Genomic DNA, 24,834 nt, shown 5'->3' with positions numbered 1-24,834 from the left:
ATCCGAAGCCGCCTCCAGACTCTGAGCTGTCAGAACAGAGCCCAATGCGGGGCTCGAACCCACGAGCTGTGAGATCATGACCTGAGCTGACACTGGACGCTCAACTGACTGAGCCCAGGCGCCCCATGACACCCATAATCTTTAACTGAAGAGCAAAAGTAGAAAAAGTATGTAAAAATACCTCTAGCTTTCATAAATTGCCATTCACAAAAATGCTTTATGTCACACGGTTCCCACCCCGAGCAGGCTGGACAGGGAGATTTCAGTCATTAAAGGTGCAGACTAGAATCTGAAGTGGTTTCTTACCTTTGGGAAAACTACTGGGGAGGCTGAGCTGGGCCTTTTGGTGACGGGGGAGGAGAAGAGTGAGGGGACAGGATTGGGGACAGAGGCTGAGAACAAAAATGGCACTGCATCTCCTGTCCCCACACTGCCAGGCGCTGTCACCTAACCATTCAAATGGGGGCCAACGTGGCAGGAGGAGACAGAGGGACTCAAATGGCTGACAAGGCAGTTCCAACATCAAGACAAACACCTGTCTCCCTTTTAAATGTGAAAAGATGTGCCAGCTTCCAGGATCCAGGGAAGAGCCACGTGTGCTCCCCTGAGGCAGTTCCGGAAATGGACCCAGAAACACTCAGTCTGGTCGGTTTCCAGATGAGGCAGAGCACTGCTGAATGGCCACCCGGCCAAGCGCTCCTTGCTACTAGAGCCTCCCTTAGCTACTCGGAGTCACAAAACTGTCACCCAACTAAGCCCTTGAGCTCCACAGCAAAGCAGCGTGAGAGCACCTACCTTGATGATGACATCGGTGTGCGACATGAGGTCGCCATCCACTGTCTCCACTGGAATATCATAGGACACTGTGTACTTCAGGAATCCACCGAAAGCAGTCAGCTGAAACACGTAAGCGAGCATGAACACCAAGGGCAAATCATCACAGCCCCGCAGCAAGAGAAAGTGGTGGCTAGGATCCATCGGGAAACAACCAGGCGACAAGGTGTCCAAGTGGCCACAGTACGTAAGGAGGTTCACATTAAGCCAGTGAAAAGAAAGCATATTACAAGAATATTTTGTTTAATTGATATTACCATAAGGCAGGACATAATTTTTTAATGTTTATTTTTGAGAGAGAGAGAGAGAGAGGAGGGAGGGACAGAGAGAGAGGGAGACAGAGGATCTGAAGCTCAACAGCAAAGAGCCTGATGCGGGGCTCGAACTCATGAACCACAAGACCATGGCCTGAGCTGTCAGATGCGGAACTGACTGAGCCACCTAGGCGTCTCGATGCAGGATATAATTTAAGTGGACAGAAGAAAGATGTACTCCTTCTTAGAGACCCTAAGGTTAATTAGCATAAATAAACTCCTGTGAGTCACACAATAGACATGTATTTCACTTAAATCCTCTAGGATTTAGGAGTTAAATCCGTGACAATAACCCCAACATTCTGATCTCACTGCCTGATTGTAGGAGAACAATAAGGAACCTGTCTCATCTGCCAGAAGAAAGACAAAAGCTTTATCTTCCTGGTCATGGCCTCTAATGTAAAGAGGAGATTTTCTTTGCGACAGGTATGTTACAACAATATCACGTTCAGAATCTAGTCTTTGCCCCACAGAATCGGAGAGGCGATCTTAGCAGAAAAAAAGAAATCACTGACTATTGGTAATAAGATCACATAAACAGAGTACATCTTCTAGGATTATAATTTGATGGGAAAAAGGAAATCATTTTCAAAATAAGCGCCACTTAAACCTAAATCTAAGTAAAACAAAATCTAAAATTAAAATATAACCAACAAATGAAACAGAAGCTTACCACGCTAAAAAACCTACACTACGATGAAACATACCATTACTTTATTTTTTTATTTAAAGAAGAAAAAAATTTTTAATGTTTATTTTTGAGAGACAGAGACGTGGCACAAGTGGGGGAGGGGCAACGAGAGAGGGAGACCCAGAATCCAAAGCAGGCTCCAGGCTCTGAGCTGTCAGCACAGAGCCCGACGCGGGGCTCGAACTCACGAACTGTGAGATCAAGACCTGAGCTGAAGTCGGCCGCTCAGCAGACTGAGCCACCCAGGCGCCCCAACATACCATTACTTTAAAACAAACTGAACGCATGGCGAAGGTGAACACGGAGCTCGTGTTACTGAGATGGAGTCCACTGAGTATATTCCCAGGTCATCCAAATCTGGGGAGAAGGCGTTATTGGTGAGGAGGAAGGGGACAACAGCCTTGAGGGGAGACTTAAGTCACAGCAACCAAATTTCTGCCTCACGGAACCACCATTTTGCATTTTCTTCAAATGGAAAGTACTCTATCTGTCGCTGACCGTGGATGTTAGGCGAGAGACAGTCTGTCCTGACGCTGAAACCGGCAGTGCCCCAGCCTCACAGCGCAGCCCTCCCTGCCTGAGTACCTCCTACGTGCCAGGCTCACTACCGTGCCATGGGGCCAAGGTATGTACAGGGCTAACCAGACAAAGCAGGAATGTGACCAACACTTCACACAGGCCCACGTGATCCAGGGACCCAGAGCAAAGTAGAAAGTCTGTCAGGGGAGGAGGGGACCAGGCTTCTTACAACAGACTGCTTATGACCGATATGGCCGAGTAAAAAGTCCGTCTTTTAATGATGTAATAAAGTCAAGTAAGGATAAGCAAGACCATGTGGGTCAGGCAAGTGTAAGCAAATGCTGTATAATTTTCTGTCAAACCCTCAAGTAACCATAAGACGACTTAAAGTGCCAAGTTACGTTCCTTCTTTTTTTTTTTTTTTTTTAACATTTATTTATTTTTGGGACAGAGAGAGACAGAGCATGAATGGGGGAGGGGCAGAGAGAGAAGGAGACACAGAATTGGAAGCAGGCTCCAGGCTCTGAGCCATCAGCCCAGAGCCTGACGCGGGGCTCGAACTCACAGACCGCGAGATCGTGACCTGGCTGAAGTCGGACGCTTAACCGACTGCGCCACCCAGGCGCCCCAAGTTACGTTCTTTCTTAACGTGCCTTGAGATCTTTGTCCAAGCTGTTACTTCCGATGATGGCCCTACCTTATTTCCGAGGTAGGCCTCCGGTGCCGACCAGTAATACTTGGAAGTCAGCCTCTGCGTGGCCACCGTGTTGTTGATGCTAATCTGATGACGCCCACCCAGTGCATCTTGCTGAGATGGGATCTTGCTCGGACTGATCAGGTCGGTGACAAGCCACCCAGACATGTCTTTCACCTTAAAAAAAGATTCAGAATTTAGGAATACGAAATAGAAGTCATCTTAGGTTTCACCCAGAAATCCTCACGGTGAAGAAACAGATCCAGAAAGCTTAGCTAGGGACAGAGCTAACACACTGTGGCTACAGAACCACACGACCCATGACCCTTCTACCTGTCAAAGGGCCGAGAAGACCTGAGAACGAGTCAAACACTCCTCAAATCCAGATCAATTATAGCCAGGTAGGTGAGCAAAACTGTCAAGGCCACGGATATATATCTTAGATTAAAAAAAAAATGGCAAAGACCTTAGTAAATGCATTGAACAAAATGTCTTTTGCTAACTCTGATTTCTTCATCATTGCTCCCTGTTTTTTACCAACAAGCTGAAAAGTATATCAGTATAACCTCCAGATCCTATCCTCCCAATTTGTCACCTACAAAGAGAGGACAAGCCATCGCACCAGCATGGTGGCCACAGGGATTCACCTTCATTCTCAGGTACTGACTGAGATTCCCACTCCCTCCCCTATGTGGTTCCCACTCCTCCTAACCTGCCAGTGATGGAGGGAGAGGAAAGGGAGGGCAAGGAGAGTCAGGGACTAGCAACCCCCAACCCCTCCCTGAATACCAGTCTCCCGAGATGGGCCATGGGGAGGCAAGGTGGTTCCCATGGATGAGCCCTATGCCCTACAGTCCTCCCTAACCCCCAGCCATCACACTGTCCTCCCAAGGCACCACGTGGCATCCCCCTAGGACTTTCCACTCCCAGAACAACTGAGGCTACCTTTCCTCATAATCCCTATGTCACTCACTGTTGTTCCTACCCTCACCAGGTTCTCTGAACTAGAAAATTCTGCATGAGCCCTTGTCCTGATGTGCTTCCTGGCCCGAGACCAGTGTGGAGCAGATGCAGTGAGATCTGACCCCACAACCAGATACATTTCCCCACAGGAGAAATTTAAACGTGATACATTCTACGATACCATAATATCCTATTGTTTGGATAGGGAAATGTATGTAGGAACAAACACATGACCAGGAAAGAAACTTTTGTGACACTTTAGTAGTAAGCTGCCTCTGATCTATGCCAATGTCATTCCAAACTGCCGAGAGGGGTATTACAGGGAAAGACAGCCTCCATGCTTTAGAACACAGTTCCCAGACAGCTCATTTGAGATGCTCGCTTCTTAAATCCTGGCTCCGGGAAGGTACCCGCACCTGACTGATGGACCAAGAAAGGCTGTCGCAGACATCAGAAACGCCAAAGCAGAAGCACTCCGAGCAGCCCTCGGGGTTTCTCTCCTTCAAGTTATAGAATCCTGGCTTGCAGAGGTCACAATTTTCCCCTTCAACATTTTCCTGCACGTTAGAGAAAAGATTAGCTTTGAAACCAGTGTGTTCTAGGTAGACGGAATTAAGTGACATTAACATGACATTAACAAGAAAGGCATTTGGTGATCCAGAGAAACAGGTAAATAAATAGATGCTCAAAGTAAATGTAAAGCCTCATGACGTCATTAATTCCAGGACACATATTTTGAAATAATTACCATTTAATTTTGTAGTCAAGAATGAGGGTCAGGATCTCAGACCTTGGTCATTATTTTGAAATGGCTTTTCTCATATTGTTTTGTTTTAAATCTCCCATTTTTGCTAGTCTTTAAAGAATCTTAAAATCTGAAGAGTGCTATATAATTGTCTTATTGATAAATGCTCAAGACTATTTTCAGTCACTTATAACATGTGCCTAAGACTCTGATTACATAGGAAGAAGCACATAAGATACAATGGGAAGTCCTACAATTATGGCTATCATGAGGAAATGGATATTAATATCAGATAGCAAAAAAGCTCTACCACCCTGGTACCCAATTAATGTGTTTTTATCACTGTCTAATTCCTTTTTTTTTAACTTTATTTTTAACGTTTATTCATTTTTGAGAGACAGAGACAGAGTATGAGTGGAAGAGGGGCAGAGAGAGGAAGACACAGAATCTGAAGCAGGCTCCAGGCTCCAAGCTGTCAGCACACAGCCCAATGTGGGGCTTGAACTCATGAACTGTGAGATCATGACCTGAGCTGAAGTCAAACACTTAACTGACCGAGCCACCCAGGAACCCCTCCAATCCCTTTTTTTAAAGTTTATTTATTTATTCTGAGAGATAGAGACAGAGAAAGAGTGAAAGAGTGCCCCATGAGCAAGCACAAGCAGGGGAGGGCAGAGAGAAGGAGAGAGAGAATTCCAAGCGGGCTCCATGCTGTGTCAGGGCAGAGCCCAACTCAGGGCTTGATCTCACAAACCATGAGATCATGACCTGAGCCAAAATCAAGAAATCGGATGCTTAACTGACTGAGTCACCCGGGTACTCCTGTCCAACTCCTTTTTTAAAATATTTATTTATTTATTTATTTTGAGACAGAGAGAGAGCGAGAGTGGGGGAGGGGCAGAGAGAGGAACAGAGGGAGAATCCCAATCAGACTCTATACTGTCAGCACAGAGCCTGACGTAGGGCTTGAACGCACAAACCGTGAAATCACGACCTGAGCTGAAACCAAGGGTCAGACGCTTAACTGACTGAGCCACACAGGCACCCCCCCGTCCAATTCCTTTTTAAGAGAAATCTACAATAACGTATCTGCCTTTAATTTATGTCCTTATAAATTTAGTATTTACCTGGTTCTCCTCTAAACATTAAGCTGGAAAAGGATGTCATACACGAGGTTAATGGCCCAGGCTTCAGAAATGCAGTATTTGCTTTCATCTTGGAAGTCACAGAAATACCTCTGGACTATGTGGCCATTGCCCAGAAGCCACCAAAAAAAAAAAAAAACCCAAACTGGGCGTGCCCATCTAAGTCCGAGGACATGGATGTGACATAACCTCATGCTTGTCAGGAAGGTGCGGGGAAGGAGAGTTCTATTTAAATCTTGCTGCCTTGCTCAAGAACTGATCTTCTGAGCCTGTGGAATGTGTTCCTTTCTTGCACACCTCAAAGGAAACTCAGGGTCACCTTTAACCCCCCGCACATACCTTGCAGAGACAGGGCTCTGAGCATGGGTCCTCGTTCACACTGCCAGCCCGGCTACACTCACAGCGGACACAGGCTGGGTAACCCTTATAACCAAATTGGCAGTGATCACATTTTTCTCCTGCGTAGCCTTCCTTGCATGGACATTGACCTGGCCACTTCCCTGGGAAGAAAAGGATAGTGATGGCCCATCAGGAGGGTAAAGAGTAAAGTAGGGGTTGGCAAACTATTTCTGTAAAGGGCCCGACACGAAATATTCCAAACTTTTTGACCAAAGGATTGCTGTTGCAATTACCCAACTCTGCCATGACTGTTCCTTTTTTTTTTTTTAACGTTTATTTATTTTTGAGACAGAGAGAGACAGAGCATGAATGGGGGAGGGGCAGAGAGAGAGGGAGACACAGAATCTGAAACAGGCTCCAGGCTCTGAGCTGTCAGCACAGAGCCTGACGCGGGGCTCGAACTCATGGACCGTGAGATCATGACCTGAGCCGAAGTCGGACACTTAACCGACCGAGCCACCCAGGCGCCCCTCTGCCATGACTGTTTCAAAGCAGCCATGCATAATACATAAACAGATGGGCATCGCTCTGTTCCAATAAAACTTTATATACAAAAACAGGCGGTGTGCCAGCTACGGCACTTGGACCATAGTTTGTCAACCCATGGTTTAAAAAAAGAAAACAGAGATGAGAAACAGAGGCTAGTGAGAAGGTAAAACGGTGCCATGACTTTGGAAAACAGTTCGGTACGTCTTCAAAATATTAAGCAGGGAGTTACTCTATGTCCCAGCAATTCCACTCCTAACCTTTTACCTAAGAAAAATGAAAACATACATCCACAAAGAAGTTACACAGGGATGTTTGTAGCAGCATTATTCCTAATAACCAGAAAGTGGAAACAAAGGAAATACTCATCAACTGATGAATGGATATATAAAATGCAGTATATAAATGCAATGGAGTGGTATTCAGAAAAGAAAAGGACTAACGTACTGATAGATGCTACCATACGGATAAACCTTGAAAACATTATGCTAAGAAGCCAGTTTCAAAAGACCATATATTGTATGGTTCTATTTATATGAAATGTCCAGAATAAGCAAATCTACAGAGAGAAAGTAGATTAGCGGTTGCCTAGGGCTGGGGTGGAGGGTGCGGAGGGAAATGGGGAATGATTACCAACAGGTAACGGCGATGAAAATGGTCTAATATTAGGCTGCCTTGACGGTTGTAATCATGAATATACCGAACTGACACTTTAAATGGGTGAATTGTATGCTAGTGAAGTGTATCACAATACAGCGTTTTGTTTTGTTTTGTTTTGTTCTTTTTGTTTTGTTTTGTTTTGTTTTGTTTTGAAAGCACAAGACAAATGGTAAAGGGCAGTGAGTAGTATCTCTGCTTTAATGCCAGCTTTGAAACTTTCTAGTTGTGTAACCTCAGCCAAGTTTATTAACTGCTTTGCGCTACAGTTTCCTTGCTTATCAAATGCGTTAAATAATTTCTGCTATGGTTGAATGCTTAAATGATACATTTTTTAAAATGAACCCAATCAAGGGTAATTGTCGCTACAATCAACATCACCCTCATTAGCATTAGGTTCCCATCACCGGTCACATGTAGGGATTAATTCAGTTCTGTAAATTACCCTCCACATTTCGGGCCCCACAGTTGGCACATCCTTCCCTGTGGATCGATATCCATTTTAACTGCTAGTGACTGAGAATTGGATAAGGTCACAGAAATCTTTGAAAAATGCAACCTTTTCGGGAGATTCTGGTATTCGCAAGTCCTTTGCCAGTGTTTGAAACAGAAAGAACACTGACATTTGCAAAGTTAGCAGGAGAATTTGTTTGCTCTGCCAGATGATGTATGCAAAAGCCTTGTGAGTGTCTTCTAAGGACTAAATAGAGGCATTGCTATTTACTGTGTTCCCATTTGGCTTTAAACTGAGCCTTATTTCTTCTCTCATCAAACGCGCAATTATCTGCTCAAATGTCATTTCATCACCCAGCGTTGCCCCCTTTACACCTCATCCTCCTCCAATCATGATTCCTAATTTTGCTTTATACCCATAGCATTCATCCCTACCTGGAGTTACATTACGCATGTACTTGTCTGTCTACCTGTGAGCAGGAATTTTGATCATCATGTTCAAGTACATATTCCTGGGTTCTAAAAACATCGCCTGACACATAGTAAGTGCTTCATAAGTGTTTTGTGAACAGAATAATTGATAGAGGATCATATCATCCAATTGCTATCCAAAGGTAACAGTTCCACCAGGTACAAATCTCACACACACACACACACACACACACACACACACACACACAATCAATTCAAGCACAAAAACGAATCAAGTACTCACCTTTGTGTAAGCCAGATTGAGGCTTATCCTTAATACAGACAGAACTGAGGGACCCAAAAGGGTCACAGTCACAGGGACGACAAGGGTTGTCATCATAAGGAGATACCTGAAAGGCAGAGTTTGTCCTGGATTATCTCACTAAAACCAATAGTGATATTAGCAATAATAACAATACCAATGACAAGGGATCGCCTTTTTATTCAAGATGTGACGATCATAATGATTTTGTGTACCCAGGGAGGGTGTGTCTCAGGAAAATAAGGTAAGCTCAAGCCAGAAAGCCCCAAACAGTTTTGTAATGGGACAGGAGCTAGTATCATTAGTGGAGTGTCATCCTTTCCCGTGACCACGGCTACGCGGCTGCCCATGCTCCACTCTCTCTCTCACAGCCATACAGGAGCATCACCCAGACCAGACCGCCACAGGGAGCCAGGTCGTAGCTGCCTATCAAGTCAACCAGGGAGGCACAGGCAAGATACAGCTGTGATAGTTCTTGGCTGACTCCACATTCACAGTTAGTGTTACAAAACCAAGATCACACAGCCAGTAGCCCCCCCCCCCCCCACCCCGATCCAAGTTAAATAACAAGTGACCATCCTACTCTGAGCAAGAGAACAGGACAGATCGAGTAGGAAGCTGATATCTGAAAAATGCTACTGGCATAAAAAGAATATAAATGAAACATCCCAAAAGGAAGTGAGTTTCCAATACTGAAGACGACACTTGGTGAAGTCTCTCTTCCACCTTGACAAGGCAGCGAAATTCAGCTATGGCGAAGAAACACTCTTACATCGTGTGGTCTGTAATATCCATCGATACAGGTTTCACAGTTGATTCCCATGGTGTTCTGCAGGCAGCTGATGCACACCCCGCCTCCTCTGAACTGTCCCGCGGTATTCAAGCTTCTCCTCTGATTTGCAACATTTCCATCATAGTAACAGTCTTGGGCTTTATTGTGACAATTACACTCTAGGAGAATTTTAACATCTCAATTCATATATTTATTATGTCCTATATAAAGAAAACCCTTCCCTCCCTAAGTTTCCATGACTGCAAATTAAATTAAAATTCCAGAATAGGTCATTTTCATAGGATATGGGAAATCTTATGGAGGACAATGGAAGTAGCTGTCAACACTATAAACATGCACACCCACCGGACCCCTCACCCTATCTCCCGGGATCGTATCCTGCGGAAGTACTTGGCGCTTACGAATGACATATATAGGGCTAATTGCTGCACCACTATTGGTGTTAACAAAAGACTGGTAACACCCAAACTATTCATGGACAGGTAGCTCTTTTAATTATGTTGCATCCATTTAATGGAATTCAGTGTTCCTGTTTTTAAAAATAGCATTGATAGCGAACAATGTGATGGTTCCGAGAGTGGAGGTGGGTGGGGGGGACGGGTGAAATAGGTGAAGGGGATTAAGAGCTCACTCATCATGATGAGCACTGAGTAACGTGTAGAATTGTGAATCACTATATTGTACACCTGAAACTAACATAACACTGTACATTAATTACACTAGAATTAAAATAAAATAAAATTTATAAATGAGAACAGCATTTCATATTGCATGTATCGTTAAATAGAAAAGCAATGTGGAGAATGGCATGCATCGCATGTCAGGTTCTGTGTCCACACTAGGTTGCAGGTAGGAATATGTTGATGTAGGCTTTATTTGCAAAAAAATTCCAGGAAGAACACAGTAGGAAATAGTAAAAAGTGGGAAGGATGGGGCGCCTGGGTGGCTCGGTCCGTTAAGCGTCCGACTTCAGCTCAGGTTATGATCTCACAGCTTGTGAGTTCAAGCCCCGCATCAGGCTCTGTGCCGACAGCTCAGAGCCTGGAGCCTGCTTGGAATTCTGTGTGTGTGTCTCTCTCTCTGCCCCTCCCCTGCTCATGCTCTGTCTGTCTGTCTGTCTGTCTCTCTCTCAAGAATAAATAAACATTAAAAAAAATTTTTTAAGTGGGAAGGTTGGAGATGGGGTGGAAGTAATACTTTCCACCACATATTTGTGTATATTGGTAGATGTTGGAACCGTGTGAATAAATTGCCTATTTAAAAAAATTTTTTTTTCAGCGTTTTTATTTATTTTTTTGGGACAGAGAGAGACAGAGCATGAACGGGGGAGGGGCAGAGAGAGAGGGAGACACAGAATCGGAAACAGGCTCCAGGCTCTGAGCCATCAGCCCAGAGCCTGACGCGGGGCTCGAACTCATGGACCGCGAGATCGTGACCTGGCTGAAGTCGGACGCTTAACCGACTGCGCCACCCAGGCACCCCTAAATTGCCTATTTAAAAATTACACCCTTGGGGTGCCTGGGTGGTGCAGTCAGTTAAGCGTCCGACTTCAGCCAGGTCACGATCTCGCGGTCCATGAGTTCGAGCCCCGCGTCAGGCTCTGGGCTGATGGCTCAGAGCCTGGAGCCTGTTTCCGATTCTGTGTCTCCCTCTCTCTCTGCCCCTCCCCCGTTCATGCTCTGTCTCTCTCTGTCCCAAAAAAATAAATAAAAACGCTGAAAAAAAAAATTTTTTAAATTAAACCCAAAATGGAGTGCCTGGGTGGCTCAGTCGGTTAAGAGTCCGACTTCGGCTCAGGTCACGATCTCACGATCTGCGAGTTCGAGCCCTGCATCAGGCTCTGGGCTGATGGCTCGAGCCTGGAGCCTGCTTCCGATTCTGTGTCTCCCTCTCTCTCTGCCCCTCCCCCGTTCATGCTCTGTCTCTCTCTGTCCCAAAAATAAATAAACGTTGAAAAAAAAAATTAAAAAAATAATAAATAAATAAAAATTAAAATTAAAATTAAACCCAAATTAAGGGCATCTGGGTGGCTCCACCAGTTGAGTCTGACTTCGGCTCAGGTCATGATCTCATGGTTCACGAGTTTGAGTCCCACATCGGGATTTCTGCTCTCAGCACAGAGCCCACTCTAGATCCTCTGTTCCCTTCTCTCTCTCTGCCCCTCCCCCACTCACACTGTCTCTTTCTCAAAAATAAATAAACATTAAAAAAATTAAACCCAAATTAATGAAGAATAAATTAATATATGGGAAGGGGAACTTTAGATAAAACAGCAAATCCCAAAAGATACACGTAGGCCTTAACACTCAGTTGTATTAAGGTAATATGTAGCTTTGGGAACTATTTGAAGAGTTAAGGAAAGGGGTTATGTACTAATTACAAATGTCAGGTCATCATAAAGTTATTAAGCATATTAAGCATATAAGCATAAAGCATATTAAGAAGGAAAACAGGGGCGCCTGGTGGCTCAGTTGGTTAAGCGGCCGACTTCAGCTCAGGTCATGATCTCACGGTCCGTGAGTTCGAGCCCCGCGTCGGGCTCTGTGCTGACAGCTTGGAGCCTGGAGCCTGTTTCGGATTCTGTGTCTCCCTCTCTCTGACCCTCCCCCATTCATGCTCTGTCTCTGTCTCAAAAATAAATAAACGTTGAAAAAAAAATTTAATAAAAAAAAGAAGGAAAACAACGACATTCTTCCAATCCTCAGTGGACTTACTTTCACACGTGTTACCGGAAGAAATGGTGCCGGGCCGCCACGGCTGCTGGTGGTATCCCGGACAACACCTATTGCAGCTCTCTCCACAGGTGTTATGTTCACACTGACACTGAAGCTTCTAGAAACAGGGAATACAAAACTGCACCTGAAAATCAACCTGTATATTTTTAACTTTATTTTACAAAGAACTTACCACCGTCAAACACGTAGCATGATGGTACACGAGAGGACATGTGGCTAGATCAGAGCATAGTGGCATCTGATTTTTAGAGAAAAATGTACACCCATGGCCTGGTGACAAACAGAAGCGAGGAGGGATACAAAGCTAAAAATAAAATGGGTCCACGAACACAAAGTTTTCAGAGTAAGATGCACTGATGTTAAGGGTTTATAAGTTCCTATTAATAATTATCTTGATCTTCATAGTTTTCATCCTTAAAAGAGGATAATCCTATTCAAGAGTCAGAGAATTACAGGGGCGCCTGGGTGGCGCAGTCGGTTGGGCGTCCGACTTCAGCCAGGTCACGATCTCGCGGTCCGTGAGTTCGAGCCCCGCGTCGGGCTCTGGGCTGATGGCTCAGAGCCTGGAGCCTGTTTCCGATTCTGTGTCTCCCTCTCTCTCTGCCCCTCACCTGTTCATGTTCTGTCTCTCTCTGTCCCAAAGGTAAATAAACGTTGAAAAAAAAAATTTAGAAAAAAAAAAAAAAAGAGTCAGAGAATTACAGAGTGGGGATGGGGAGGGTGTAACAAGTCATTTCATATACGTTGTTGAAGAGAAGACAGGGTGTCAAATTATTCACTTAGTATTATGCTAACATGGGCAAACTTGATTTTCCCTTGAAAAATCACAAAATGGAAGAGGGAGAAAATGGGAGGAGGGAAGCCATTCTTTTAAAAAATATAAGCATAATTTATAACTGTGATGGCTTTTTGCTTGACAGTCTTATAGAGAGAAGAGCTTCAAAACTCATAAGGCCACTGAATTGTATACTTGTAAATGGTTAAAATGGTAAATTGTATGTTACGTATATTTTACCACAAAAAAAAATTCCTAGCAAATACTTAATTAGAAGTACATCTTCCAAACAAAAGATAAATAAAATAAATAAAAGGCATCCAAATTGGAAAGGAAGAAGTAAAGTTCTCACTATTTGCAGATAACCTGATACCGTATATGGAAAGCCCTAAAAACGCCACCAAAAAAAATACTAGAACTGATCAATGAATTCATTAAAGTCACAGGATACAAGATCAATGTACAGAAATCTGTTGCATTGCTATACACTAATAATGAAGCAGCCGAAAGGGAAATTAAGAAAACAATCCCACTGGGGCACTGGGTGGTTCAGCAGGTTGAATGTCTGACTCTTGATTTCAGCTCAAATCATAATCTCATGGTTCATGGAATCGAGTCCTACTTTGGGCTCTGCACTGACAGAGTGGAGCCTGCTTGGGATTCTCTCTCCCTCTCTCTCTGCCCCTCCCCCACTCATGTGTTTTCTCTCTCTCTCTCTCTCTCTCTCTGTTTCTCTCTCTCTCTCTAAGTAAGTAAACATTAAAAAAAAGAAAATGATCCCATTTACAACTTCACCAAAAACAATAAAATATCTAGGAATAAGCTCAACCAAAGAGGTGAAAGAACTGTCCTCTGAAAACTATAAAATACTGATGAAACAAATTCAAGATGATGCAAAATAATGGAAGGAAATTCCATGCTCATGGGTTGGAAGAACAATTAGTATCAAAATGTCTATACTATCCAAAGAAATTTGGGTAGATTTAACACAATCCCTATCAAAATACCAACAGAATTTTTCATAGAATTGCAACAAATAATTCTACAATTTGTATGGAACCACACAAGACCTCAAACAGCCAAAGCAGTCTTGAAAATGAAAAACAAAACTGGAGGTATCACAATTCCAGGTTTCAAGTTACATTGTAAAGTGACAGTAATTAAAACAGTACGGTACTGATATGAAAAATACACACACAGATCAATGGAGTAGACTTAAAAACCAAGAAATAAACCCACAATTATTTGGTAAATTAATCTTTGACAAAGGAGGAATGAATATACGATAAGAAAAAGACAGTATCTTCAACAAATGGTGTTGGGAAAAGCTACATGCAAAAGAATGAAACTGGACCACTTTCTTACACCATACATATAAACACAAAATAGATTAAAGATGTAAATGTGAGACCTGAAACCATAAAAATCCTTAGAGAGAGCACAGGCAGTAATTTCTCTGACATGTCTCCTGGGGCAAGGAAAATAAAAGCAAAAATAAACTATTGGGACTAAATCAAAATAAAGTTTCTGCACAGTGAAGGAAACAAACAACAAAACTAAAAGGCAACCTATTGAATGGGAGAAAATATGTACAAATGACATATGTGATAAAGGGTTAGTATCCAAAATATATAAAGACTAATACCACTAACACCCGAAAAACAAATAATCCAATTTAAAAATGGGCAGAAAACATGAACAGACATTTTTCCAAAGAAGAAATCCGGATGGCCAACAGACACATGAAAAGATGCTCCACATCACTCATCATCAGGGAAATGCAAATCAAAACTACAATGAGATATCATCTCACACCTGTCAGAATGGCTAAAATGAATAACACAAGTAACAACAGGCGATGGGGCGCCTGGGTGGCTCAATTGGTTAAGCATCCGACTTCAACTCAGGTCATGATCTCATGGTTCACGAGCTAGAGCCCTGTGTAGGGTTCTGTGCTGATAGCTCAGAGCCTGGAGCCTGTTTCAGATTTTGTGTCTCCCTCTCTCTCTGCCCCTCTGCCCCTTGTGCTCTGTTTCTTTCTCTCTTTCTCTCTCTCAAAAATAAAGAAACATTTTGTAAAAACCCAACAGGTGTTTGTGAGGATGTGGAGAAAAAGGAACCCTCTTGCACTGTTGGTGGGAGTGCAAACTGGTGCAGCCACTGTGGAAAACAGTATGGAGTTTCCTTGAAAAGTTAAAAATAGAACTACCCTATGACCCAGTAATTGCACTACTGGGTATTTAGCCCCCAAACACAAAAACACTAATTCAAAAGGACATGTGCACCCCTGTGTTTATAGCAGCATTATTTACAAAAGCCAAACTATGGAAACAGCCAAGTGTCTATTGATAGATGAATGAATAAAGAAGATATGGTGTATATATCCCATTGCATATATATATATGCACATTGCATATATATGGAATATATATATAATGGAATATATTTGCATATATATATTGCATATATATGGAATATATTTGCATATATATTGCATATATATATATGGAATATATATACACAATGGAATATTATTATGCCATAAAAAAGAATGAAATCTTGCTATTTGCAACAGCATGGATAGATCTAGAGAGTATAATGCTAAGTGAAATAAGACAGCCAGAAGAAGACAAATACCATATAATCTCGCTTATAGGTAGAATTTCAGAAACAAAACAAATAAGCAAAGGGAATAAAAGAGAGAGACAAACCAAGAATCAGACCCTTAATTATAGAGAACGAACTGATGGTTATCAGAGGGGAGGTGGGTGGGGTATAAGAGGATGGGTGAAATAATTGAAAGAGAATAAAGAGTACACTCATGATGGGAAAAAAAAAACACTGCTTTGTGCTGGACATAGTAGGAAAACAAACAAACAAAAAAGAAATATATCCTCCAAACAAAGTGAAATAAAGTTGTGCAAAAAAATTAAACTAGTTAAATTATCTGAAAAATCTTTTTTTGCCGTGTGATTTTACACCTTTGGACATCTGACTTGAATAAAAAATACAGTAAGGCAAATATTATAGCTATAACTTCTATTTGGAAGTTTTACTACACTGTAAAATACTAGAACTCACCTTTGTAGTTTCATCCCATGGGCAGCTACTGGCATGGCCATAACAAATACACATTCCGCCAACAGAAATGTCTTTGATTGAATAGTAATACTAAGGAAAACAAACAAAAATTAAGGCCTCTTCTGTTTCAGTTAAAAGAAAATGTTGGGCTCACCAACAAATAGCTCAGTTGTTATCAGTAGCCTAAAAAAATAATTAGATATACATTTTAAATTATATTTTATGTACAAAGAATCCTTGTGTTCAAGTTAAGCAAATAATGCTCAAATGAGTTCATCAACAAAAACCAAAGGCGTCTAAAAGAAATTCTTATACCAAGAAATTCTTATAACTGCACCTCATACCAGGCAGTCATATTCAAAACTCATACCACTGAAAACCCTAAGAAACATTGCTACGTTGAATACAACACCACCTAACTGAATATAGTACTTTGCACAAAGCATAATAACTCATGACCAAGTAGGATTTTCCCCCAAAATGCCATGTTAGTTCAACGCACAAAAATCAGTAAATTTAAATCACCATCTTAATAGAATAAAGGAGAAAAAAGTCATTTGATTGTTTCAAACAGATTCACAAAAAGCATTTTACAGAATTTAACATCATTCATTAAAAAAACTTGGCAAGCCAGTAGAAGAGAATCTCCTCCACCTAATAAAGGGAATCCAGGAACAACCAAGAGCTTGCAGTGAAAGATTAAGTGGTTTCTTCTTACAATCTGCTCTCACCATTTCCATTCCACATCTTTGGGAGGTGCCAGCCAGTCCAATAATACAAGAAAAAGAACTCAAAAGTGTAAAGAATGTACAGTAAGACCCAACACTCATTATTTGTAGATGATATTATTGTGTACTTAGGAAAAAAAATCTAAAACAAACAAAAAAAAAACTACTAGAAATAATATGTGACTTTAGCAATGTCTTAATATGAAAATTAATAAAAATGGACTGTATTTCTATACACTAGCGATGAACAAATGGAAAATAAAATTCAGAAAGCCATCTATGAAGACTAACATGCAAAAATGTGTAATTCTTAAGAATAAATTGAATAATAGATGTACAAATAAATAATAAAACATTGCCGAGGGGAACTACAGAAGACCTAGATAAGTGGACAGTTATAACATGTTTATGGATCAGATGATCCAAAATTGTCAAAATGTCTTCCAAAATCCTTCTCAAACTCATCTATGAAACCAGTGAAATCCCAATGAAAATCTTAGCAGGATTTCTTTTGACAATAATGAACTGATTCCAAAATTTACAAGGAAACACAGTCAACCCAGGATAGCGAAAAATATTAACAAAATAATTCACTAGGGCTATTATAGTACCTGACTTCAAGACTTACCCTAAAAAAACTATGGAAAGAAAGTTTATTATTAGCCTAAAGACAGACAAATAGATCAATAAGCCAGCATGGAGTGCAGATATAGAAGTAGACAATAGTAAAGTCAAATAATTTTCAACAAGGCACCAAAACAATTTAATGGAGGAAAGTATTTTCAACAAATGGTGCTGGAATAATTGTATGTATAGACGGGGAAACAAAGAGCCTTGACCTCTACCTCACACCAAACACAGACATTCATTTGAAATGACAATAGATGTAAAAGCTAAAACTATAAAGCTACTAGACAGAACACAGGGTAATATCTTGGCAAACCCGGAATAAAAAACTATTTTTCAGAAAGGACACAGAAAGCATTAGGTATAACATTAAAAATGGTAAATTCGACTTCATCAAAATTAAAACCTGTTAAATGTCATGGGAAAGTGAACAAGCAAGCTCCAGACAGAGAAGATATTTGCAGTGTAGACATCTGACAAAGGACTGGTATACAAAATATATAAAGGTCTTTTGTAGCTCCCTAATAAGGAGATGAAATGATTCGATCAGATACTAATAAGCACCTGTTCAACATGTGTGGTCAGGGAAATCCAAATTAACATCACAAGGAACTGCCACCATATGCACATCAGAATGGCTGACGTGGAAATGGGTGACAACCCACATCTGTGACAGCGTGTCGTGCGACAGAACTCTCACACGTTGCTGGTCTGCAAAATGGTACAACTTTCCAGAAGGCTTAGCAACTTCTTAATACTAAACACACAGCTACCCTGTAACTCAGTAATTCCACTCCTCATTTATCCAAGGGATTTGAAAATGCTTGTCCATACAAACCTTGTACGTTTACTGTAACTTAAAATCTGTACCTCCCCTTGAATATAAATTATAACTCAAATTTTAAAATTTCCTTTTAAGTGGAAACAACAACATCTTGCTGAAGACCACATGTGGAGCCAGAGCAGAATGTGAGGAACAAATACAACAACATTCGCTAAATTATGGCATTATGGGATGGGGGGAGGGGGCTTGAGGACACGAGGTCAGAACCATCCCCCAGCTTAGAGGTGGCACGTTAAACAATGCATACATAATGATCCTCAGTGAAATAAAAAAAAAAAAAAAAAAACACGCCAATTTGCGAGGAAAAGGCCAACCAAAAAGAAAAGTCTATTTCTCTTAAACAAAATAAACTTTTCACAAGGGGCAGGAGCCCTGCCATAGACTTACTCGTCTTGTAACAATAGGATCGAGGTCTTTAGGGTCTCGGTGGCTGAGGGTCATAAGATCGGCATTGAGGGTTCTGATACGCTGTAAGCGAAGGCGGATATATCGTGCAGAAGTAAACTCCAACAGCTTGGGTGAGAGATCATCAGCGCTTGGTCTGCCGTTGATTAGCGATGTATGAATCTAAAGACATCAAAATAAACAAATGTCAACTTTAACCATGCAAAAATATAGCCCTGATTGTTTACCCTGAAGATGTAATCTTTACTGATACTATCTAAAATCAAACTAACCAACTAGATTCTTGTAGAAATCCAGCATTCGTTAATTACTACCTGTGAACTACCATGCTCACAAAACATCTTCAATGAATTTCACGTTATGAATTCCAGCATCTCAGCGATTGCCGGAAGACTTAACGGAACCCCTTCTCCCAGGGTGGTGAGGGTATTTTAACATGTTTCATTAGGCTATGACTTCTCTGAAACAAAGTCTAAGTGCCAGGAACAGACTGGGAGAGTGAGAGAGTGAGAGTTTCTCTGTTAATCTCTGCTCTTGAAACAAGGCAGGCTTGCTGCCGAGTTCCTGCTGTGAAGAGTGCTCAGGAGGGGTTTCGTAGTTTTATCTCATCAAGCCAGGTGCCACTAAAGAACAGTGTGTTTTTTATTACACTCTGACTCTAATGAAGTGTGTACGGTCTGGGTGTGGTGAGCACTGAGCTGAAATACTTTGTGAGCCATCTCTGACGCTCAACACCACCAAAGAGGAGAACTCCACAAAGAAAACTAGAAACTACATCTTTTAGAGGCATTTCAGTCCTCTCCTTAATATTTCCACAAACGTTCTTGAGCTGGTGTCACGAAAGATGCTCTGACAGTTATTGAGTTACAGCTGAGTGACCAGGGGCTCTCCTGGAAAGGAAGAAATCAATACGGTGAAATGTACGGGTTACGACATCAATCATCAGCAGACACCAGTCAATACCTTAAACACAGGTGGAGAGTTAAAGATCTCTGTAACCTGAACTAAGATCTATTTTGAGTGTTCTGGTGAAACACCACATGTCACTGCAGTGGGCACAGTACCTCTCCGTGCTCAAGCGGCACCAGTCTGGAATAGTAGGAGGTGCAGATCACTTCATCATCAGCCCTGTAAGTGGGCGGCCCCCGTCTTGGAGTGATATTGTAACGGGTCAAACACTCCGTGTCACTGACTGCATAGTACTGCCAGGGGCTGAACTTGGTGCCATCCAGAGAACGCTCCAAAATCCAGTTTCCGGGTCGAGGGGCATTAGCAGCTTTGATGATGACGTAGGCAACTTGAAAGACCTGAAACGAAGACACTGAGAAATCTCAAACGAGAATCAGTAGCAATTACAAAAAACAGTTCTCTTGAAAGAACTATTAGACGATGATCGCCAACGTCTCATAATGTAATTGCATAGAAGTATTGATCAGAAATATGTCTTGTGAATGTTCTCCTGGTGGCATTGCTTTTCCAAATAAACTCACAAAGGACTCACAAATAAATTTATATTATTATAATTATTATCAACAGTATTGATATTAAATCAGTGCTTGTGCTCTTGTTTCTAGTGTCTTTCCATCTGGATTCTGGATGATAATAGTGACATTATATTTCATAAATAGTAGCCTAAATATATTTCTTTCTTTCTTTCTTTATTTTTGAGGGAGAGAGAGAGAGAGAGAGAGAGAGAGAGAGCACGCACGCTCACTTGCAAACGGGAGTGGCAGAGAAAAAGAGAGAGAGAGAATCCCAAGCAGGCTTCGTGCTGTCAGCACACAGCCTGATTGGGGCTCCATCCAACAAGAGATCACGACCTGAGCCAAAATCAATAGTTGGATGCTCAACCGACTGAGCCACCAAGGCACCCCTTAAGTGTATTTCTTATAGTAATTTGGAAATAACACATCTGAATATGAGGGGGGGAATGTCAGTCCACTAAGCGTGTGCCCGTTTGAATGACGTAAATCCAAAGCACGAACAATCCTGAATGCTGACAAGACATGGAACAACAGGGAGTCCCATTAATTGCTGATGGAAATGCAAAATGGTGGCCGCTTTGGAATGCAGTTTGTCAGTTTCTTACAAAACTAAACATATTCTTACCATAGAACCCAGCAACTGCACTCCTTGGTATTTACGTAAGTGAATGGAAAACTTCCACTGGTGAATAAACAAAGGGTGATACATCTCCAGTGATAAAAAGAAATAAGCTCTCACACTACAAAAAGATATGGAGGAACCTTAAATGCATGTTGCTAAGTGGAAGAGCCAATTTGAAAAGGCTACATACGATATAATTCCAAAAATGTGGTGTTTTGGAGAAGGTAAAAATACAGAGGCAGTAAAAAGATGAGTAGTTGTCAGGGGCTAGGGGCAAGGACAGATAACTAGGAGACCAAGAGGATTTTTAGGGCAGCAAAGCTACTCTGTATGCTACTGTAATTGCAGACACATATCATTATACATGTGTTAAAATCCATAGACTGTGCAACACAAAAGAGTGGAACAATGTAAATTAAGACCTTAGTTAATAACCATATATCCACATTGGCCCGTCAGCTAAAATGAATGTTTTACACTAATGCAAGATGTGAATAACAGTGCAGAGGAATGAGGGGGATATGGGACCCTGTACTTTACAGTCTTTTTTCTGTAAGCATAAAAACTGCTCAGAAAGATTAAAAACTATTCATTTAAAAGGAAATAAAATTAGAAAGTGTAGAGGAGGAATAGAGGGGAAACGGGGAGGCTGATGACCACTAGCCGGACGAGGAGACTGGCCAGGTAAATCTTGGGTTTGGAAGGGGCTCTTGTAGCTATGTAGCCCCAAATTCAGCACTAAAAAGGAATCATGTCTCCACCAACCAGCCTCTCTTGGAACACTGCCGTGGCAGGAAATTCATTTGCTCTGAAGATAGTTCTTTCGTTTTACGGAAATTTTCTCTGTTAGGGGATCTTTCCCTGTATTGATTCTCAAGGTGCCTCATAAATTCCATGCCCCAGAGCTTCAGAAAAGATGCTGATTCCATTTCCTGTAACTCTCCTCCAGACAGTCGAACATGCCAATCATATATCACCTCTGGAATCCAAAGTTTTCAGCGTCAACTTTCTATTTACCTGAAGATATTCATCACTTACCAAGACCTCATTGCCTTGTCGTGATGCCCGAAATACAGCCTTACTATAAAATGCAGTTCCCATGAACTGAATACAAAATTTTGAATGTTTTCTGAATTGGGGAAAACATAGGAAAAATATTATGCCCTTTGTTCTTTAGCAAGCATTCACTCTTCTGTTAGTAAACTTAGATTAGGGTTGCAAGCAACAATACAAAAAAATGCCTTTTTCCGTGTAAACTGCTATTTGCTCCAGAATTCCTGTAACCCAGATAGTTAGAGGTGATTTTTGTAAACCAAAGTGAAATCTTTTTTATTTTTAAAATATATATGTAATATACGCATGTAAATGTGTACACACATCTAGCATTTATGTGTATATATATTTGTGCATGTGTACATATATATATGCGTATGCTTTGGGAAGGAAGTTATAATTTGCTTATTCTGAGTCTTACTGCCTCTGCGTTTTTTGTTTTTGTTTTTAGCTTCTCCATCTTAGCCCTCACCAATTCCAGGAATACAAGAGCTCCTAATGTTAACCCACCATAAGCCATATAATTTTACATTCACCTACTGACTCATTCTCTGGGAGAGACAATTCTATTTCATTATAGTAACTCTATTCACCTTCAAGAAACATCCTCCAACCAAGCTTAGTCTGCAAGTGATAGAAGTGTGTCTGATATTTTGATGACCCGTATTCATGTGCTATTTCCTTTTAAAATGAACCACTGTTTCTAAAGCACAGTAGAAGTAAAACGATATTCTCAGGTTTCAGTAATGAGGAAAACAGGGAGCTGTGTATCTGCTATTCATGCTTGGAACAGGAACTGAACAGGCTATGTTGACAAATCTAGAACCATTTTGATCAATAAAGACCACCTTTAAACATTAAAATGATGCAAAGACGATTTTGTCCTGGCGTAAACATCTCCAGAAAACTCACCCATGAACACAACTTCATGATTTTTATTTGTGGTGATTGCAAAGAACCCTTTCCCCCAATTTTATAATTCATATATTTCATTATTTATGTAATGCTCCCCTGACTTACTATATTTTAATGTTACTGAAATACCGAACCCTTCTGAGAAGTCCTTGCCAATAAATCTTACTGTCTCCTCTAGAACTAGTCCTGAAATACATCCAGAGTTTGTTACACAGCTTGGTGGCGGGCTACTTCCAGCTTCTCAGAGATCCAGCGCTCTCCCGGAGCATCCTGACAGACTTCTGCCTTCATAGGTTCCTCCTGTTTTTCTTTTCTTTTTTTTTTTTTAATTTAAACTTTAGTTAGTTAACATACAATACCATATTGGTTTCAAGAGTAGAACTCAATGATTCATCACTTACATACCACACCCACCATAACAATACCCATCACCCAGCCAGCCCATCCCCCACCTTCTTTCCTCCACCAACCCTTGGTTTGTTGTCTATCCTTAAGAGTCTCTTGTGGTTTGGTTCCCTCTCTTCTCTCCCCCCGCCCCCCATCCCCATATATTGTTTCTTAAATTCCACATATGAGTGAAATCATATGGTATTTGTCTTCTACTGGTTTTCAGAGCAACACCCAAACTAATTGAAGGGAGAATATCTTCCTCTTTACTCATTACCTATCCAGTTGCTTTTGCAAATATTTCCATCATAGGAGTAGAACTCCATGATCATGGAACCTTGATCCTTCACCACTGGTGACTATGTTAAACTAGACTTTAAAAAATGGAGGTGCCCAGTGAGACAGTGTGATGGGGCAGCCCATTTGAGAGGGATAGAAGGAAAGGAAATTCACAAAGACAGCTGAAATGAACTGTATTTACCTTCAGTTTTCCAGTTCCACATTTAAAAATGGAAAGAGCTAATAGGATGACTTCATACATTTTAAGAGCTTTATGTGTGTCATCTCATTTAATCCCAAACAACTCCTTGAATTCCCAATGATTGTTGTTCCCAGTTAATATATTTTTTTTCAAAAGTTTATTTATTTATTTTTTTTTTTTGAGAGAGAGGCAGAGAGAGAAGGAAAGAGAGAGAATCCCAGGCAGGCTCCACACTGTCAGCATGGAGCCCGACATGGGGCTCGAACCCACAGACTGCAAGATCGTGACTTGAGCAGAAATCAAAAGTCAGATGCTCAACCAACAGAGCCACCCAGGTGCTCCCCCTTCCATTTTACATATTTAAAAACTGATGAACAGAGACGGTAAGAGACCAACTACTGAGTTGTAGGTTCCAATAAGAAATCAGGCAGATTTCAGGTAGAAATCAGGCTGACTCCAAAGTCAGCCACACCTCCTCCAGAGCACTGGTCCCCGAATGATCACACATACCTAAGGTGGCTGAACTTCCTTTTTGTGATACAAAAATGAAAGATTCCTAACATTCACTTGGACAGTGCATTCATATCTAAACAAGTGCCGTGGAAGTTGTTCCAGTTAACTCTGGCATTTCTGTCGTGAGAGTCCTGGATGAGCCACGGGAGGGTACGGAGAATGTGCCAGAACCAAAAATTAATGACAGCTCATGCTTAATGTAGCACTTACTGTGGCCCAGGACAATGCTAAAGGCCTTATCAGAATTATTAATGCTTCATTAGAATCATTAGCTTTTCTAATCCTACCACTAACTTCTTCTTATGAAGTACATGCCATTATTTCCGCCACTTTACAGATGAAGAAACCGAGGCACCGCAGAAAGGTTGTGTAATCTCAAGATCTCACAGGTACTCAAATGTGTAGCACAGGGCTTTGAGCCCACGCAGTCTGTACTCAACCACTATGCCACACTGCCACAGCTGGCAAGGTTCCAGGCTGGGGCAACGGGTGGGTCCTAGCCTAGTGTTTCCATTATTTCAATACCATGTTCTTGTATTTTCATTAAACTCTTTGTCAGCTTTCATACGGAGAGCTTGACCATAAGAAAAGGACACCAAATGGAAGGAGAACCAGAGGGGAGAAACTTCAGGACAATCCTTCAAGGAAGGAAACGTTTAACTCTTATCTTGATCAAGACCTTGGGCTGTGAAGCTAGGCATTGTTCTCACAATCTCTCAATAAATAGTCCTCAAGGTCCCCAAATTGGAGACAAAAAA

The 24,834-nt window shown here is 41.5% G+C and overlaps 1 protein-coding gene across 3 annotated transcripts in view; it reads right to left on the bottom strand.

Moving 5' to 3' along the window:
* Positions 1–24,834, bottom strand: part of LAMA1 (laminin subunit alpha 1) — a 168,830-nt gene that overhangs the window by 90,216 nt on the left and 53,780 nt on the right. For all 3 annotated transcript variants that reach the window (XM_019814998.3, XM_045041274.1, XM_023241765.2), the window contains exons 4-13: positions 19,686–19,928; positions 18,604–18,783; positions 16,018–16,107; positions 12,141–12,258; positions 9,406–9,584; positions 8,616–8,721; positions 6,245–6,405; positions 4,432–4,572; positions 3,056–3,229; positions 796–897 (exon numbers count right to left, since the gene is read on the bottom strand). In XM_019814998.3, coding sequence (XP_019670557.2) covers positions 796–897; positions 3,056–3,229; positions 4,432–4,572; positions 6,245–6,405; positions 8,616–8,721; positions 9,406–9,584; positions 12,141–12,258; positions 16,018–16,107; positions 18,604–18,783; positions 19,686–19,928 — 1,494 coding nt within the window. The remainder of the gene's footprint in view (positions 1–795; positions 898–3,055; positions 3,230–4,431; positions 4,573–6,244; positions 6,406–8,615; positions 8,722–9,405; positions 9,585–12,140; positions 12,259–16,017; positions 16,108–18,603; positions 18,784–19,685; positions 19,929–24,834) is intronic.

The sequence above is a fragment of the Felis catus genome, chromosome D3 (genome assembly GCF_018350175.1).
Source record: "Felis catus isolate Fca126 chromosome D3, F.catus_Fca126_mat1.0, whole genome shotgun sequence".
Lineage (NCBI taxonomy): Eukaryota > Metazoa > Chordata > Mammalia > Carnivora > Felidae > Felis > Felis catus.
This window is presented reverse-complemented; position numbering and strand designations above follow the sequence as displayed.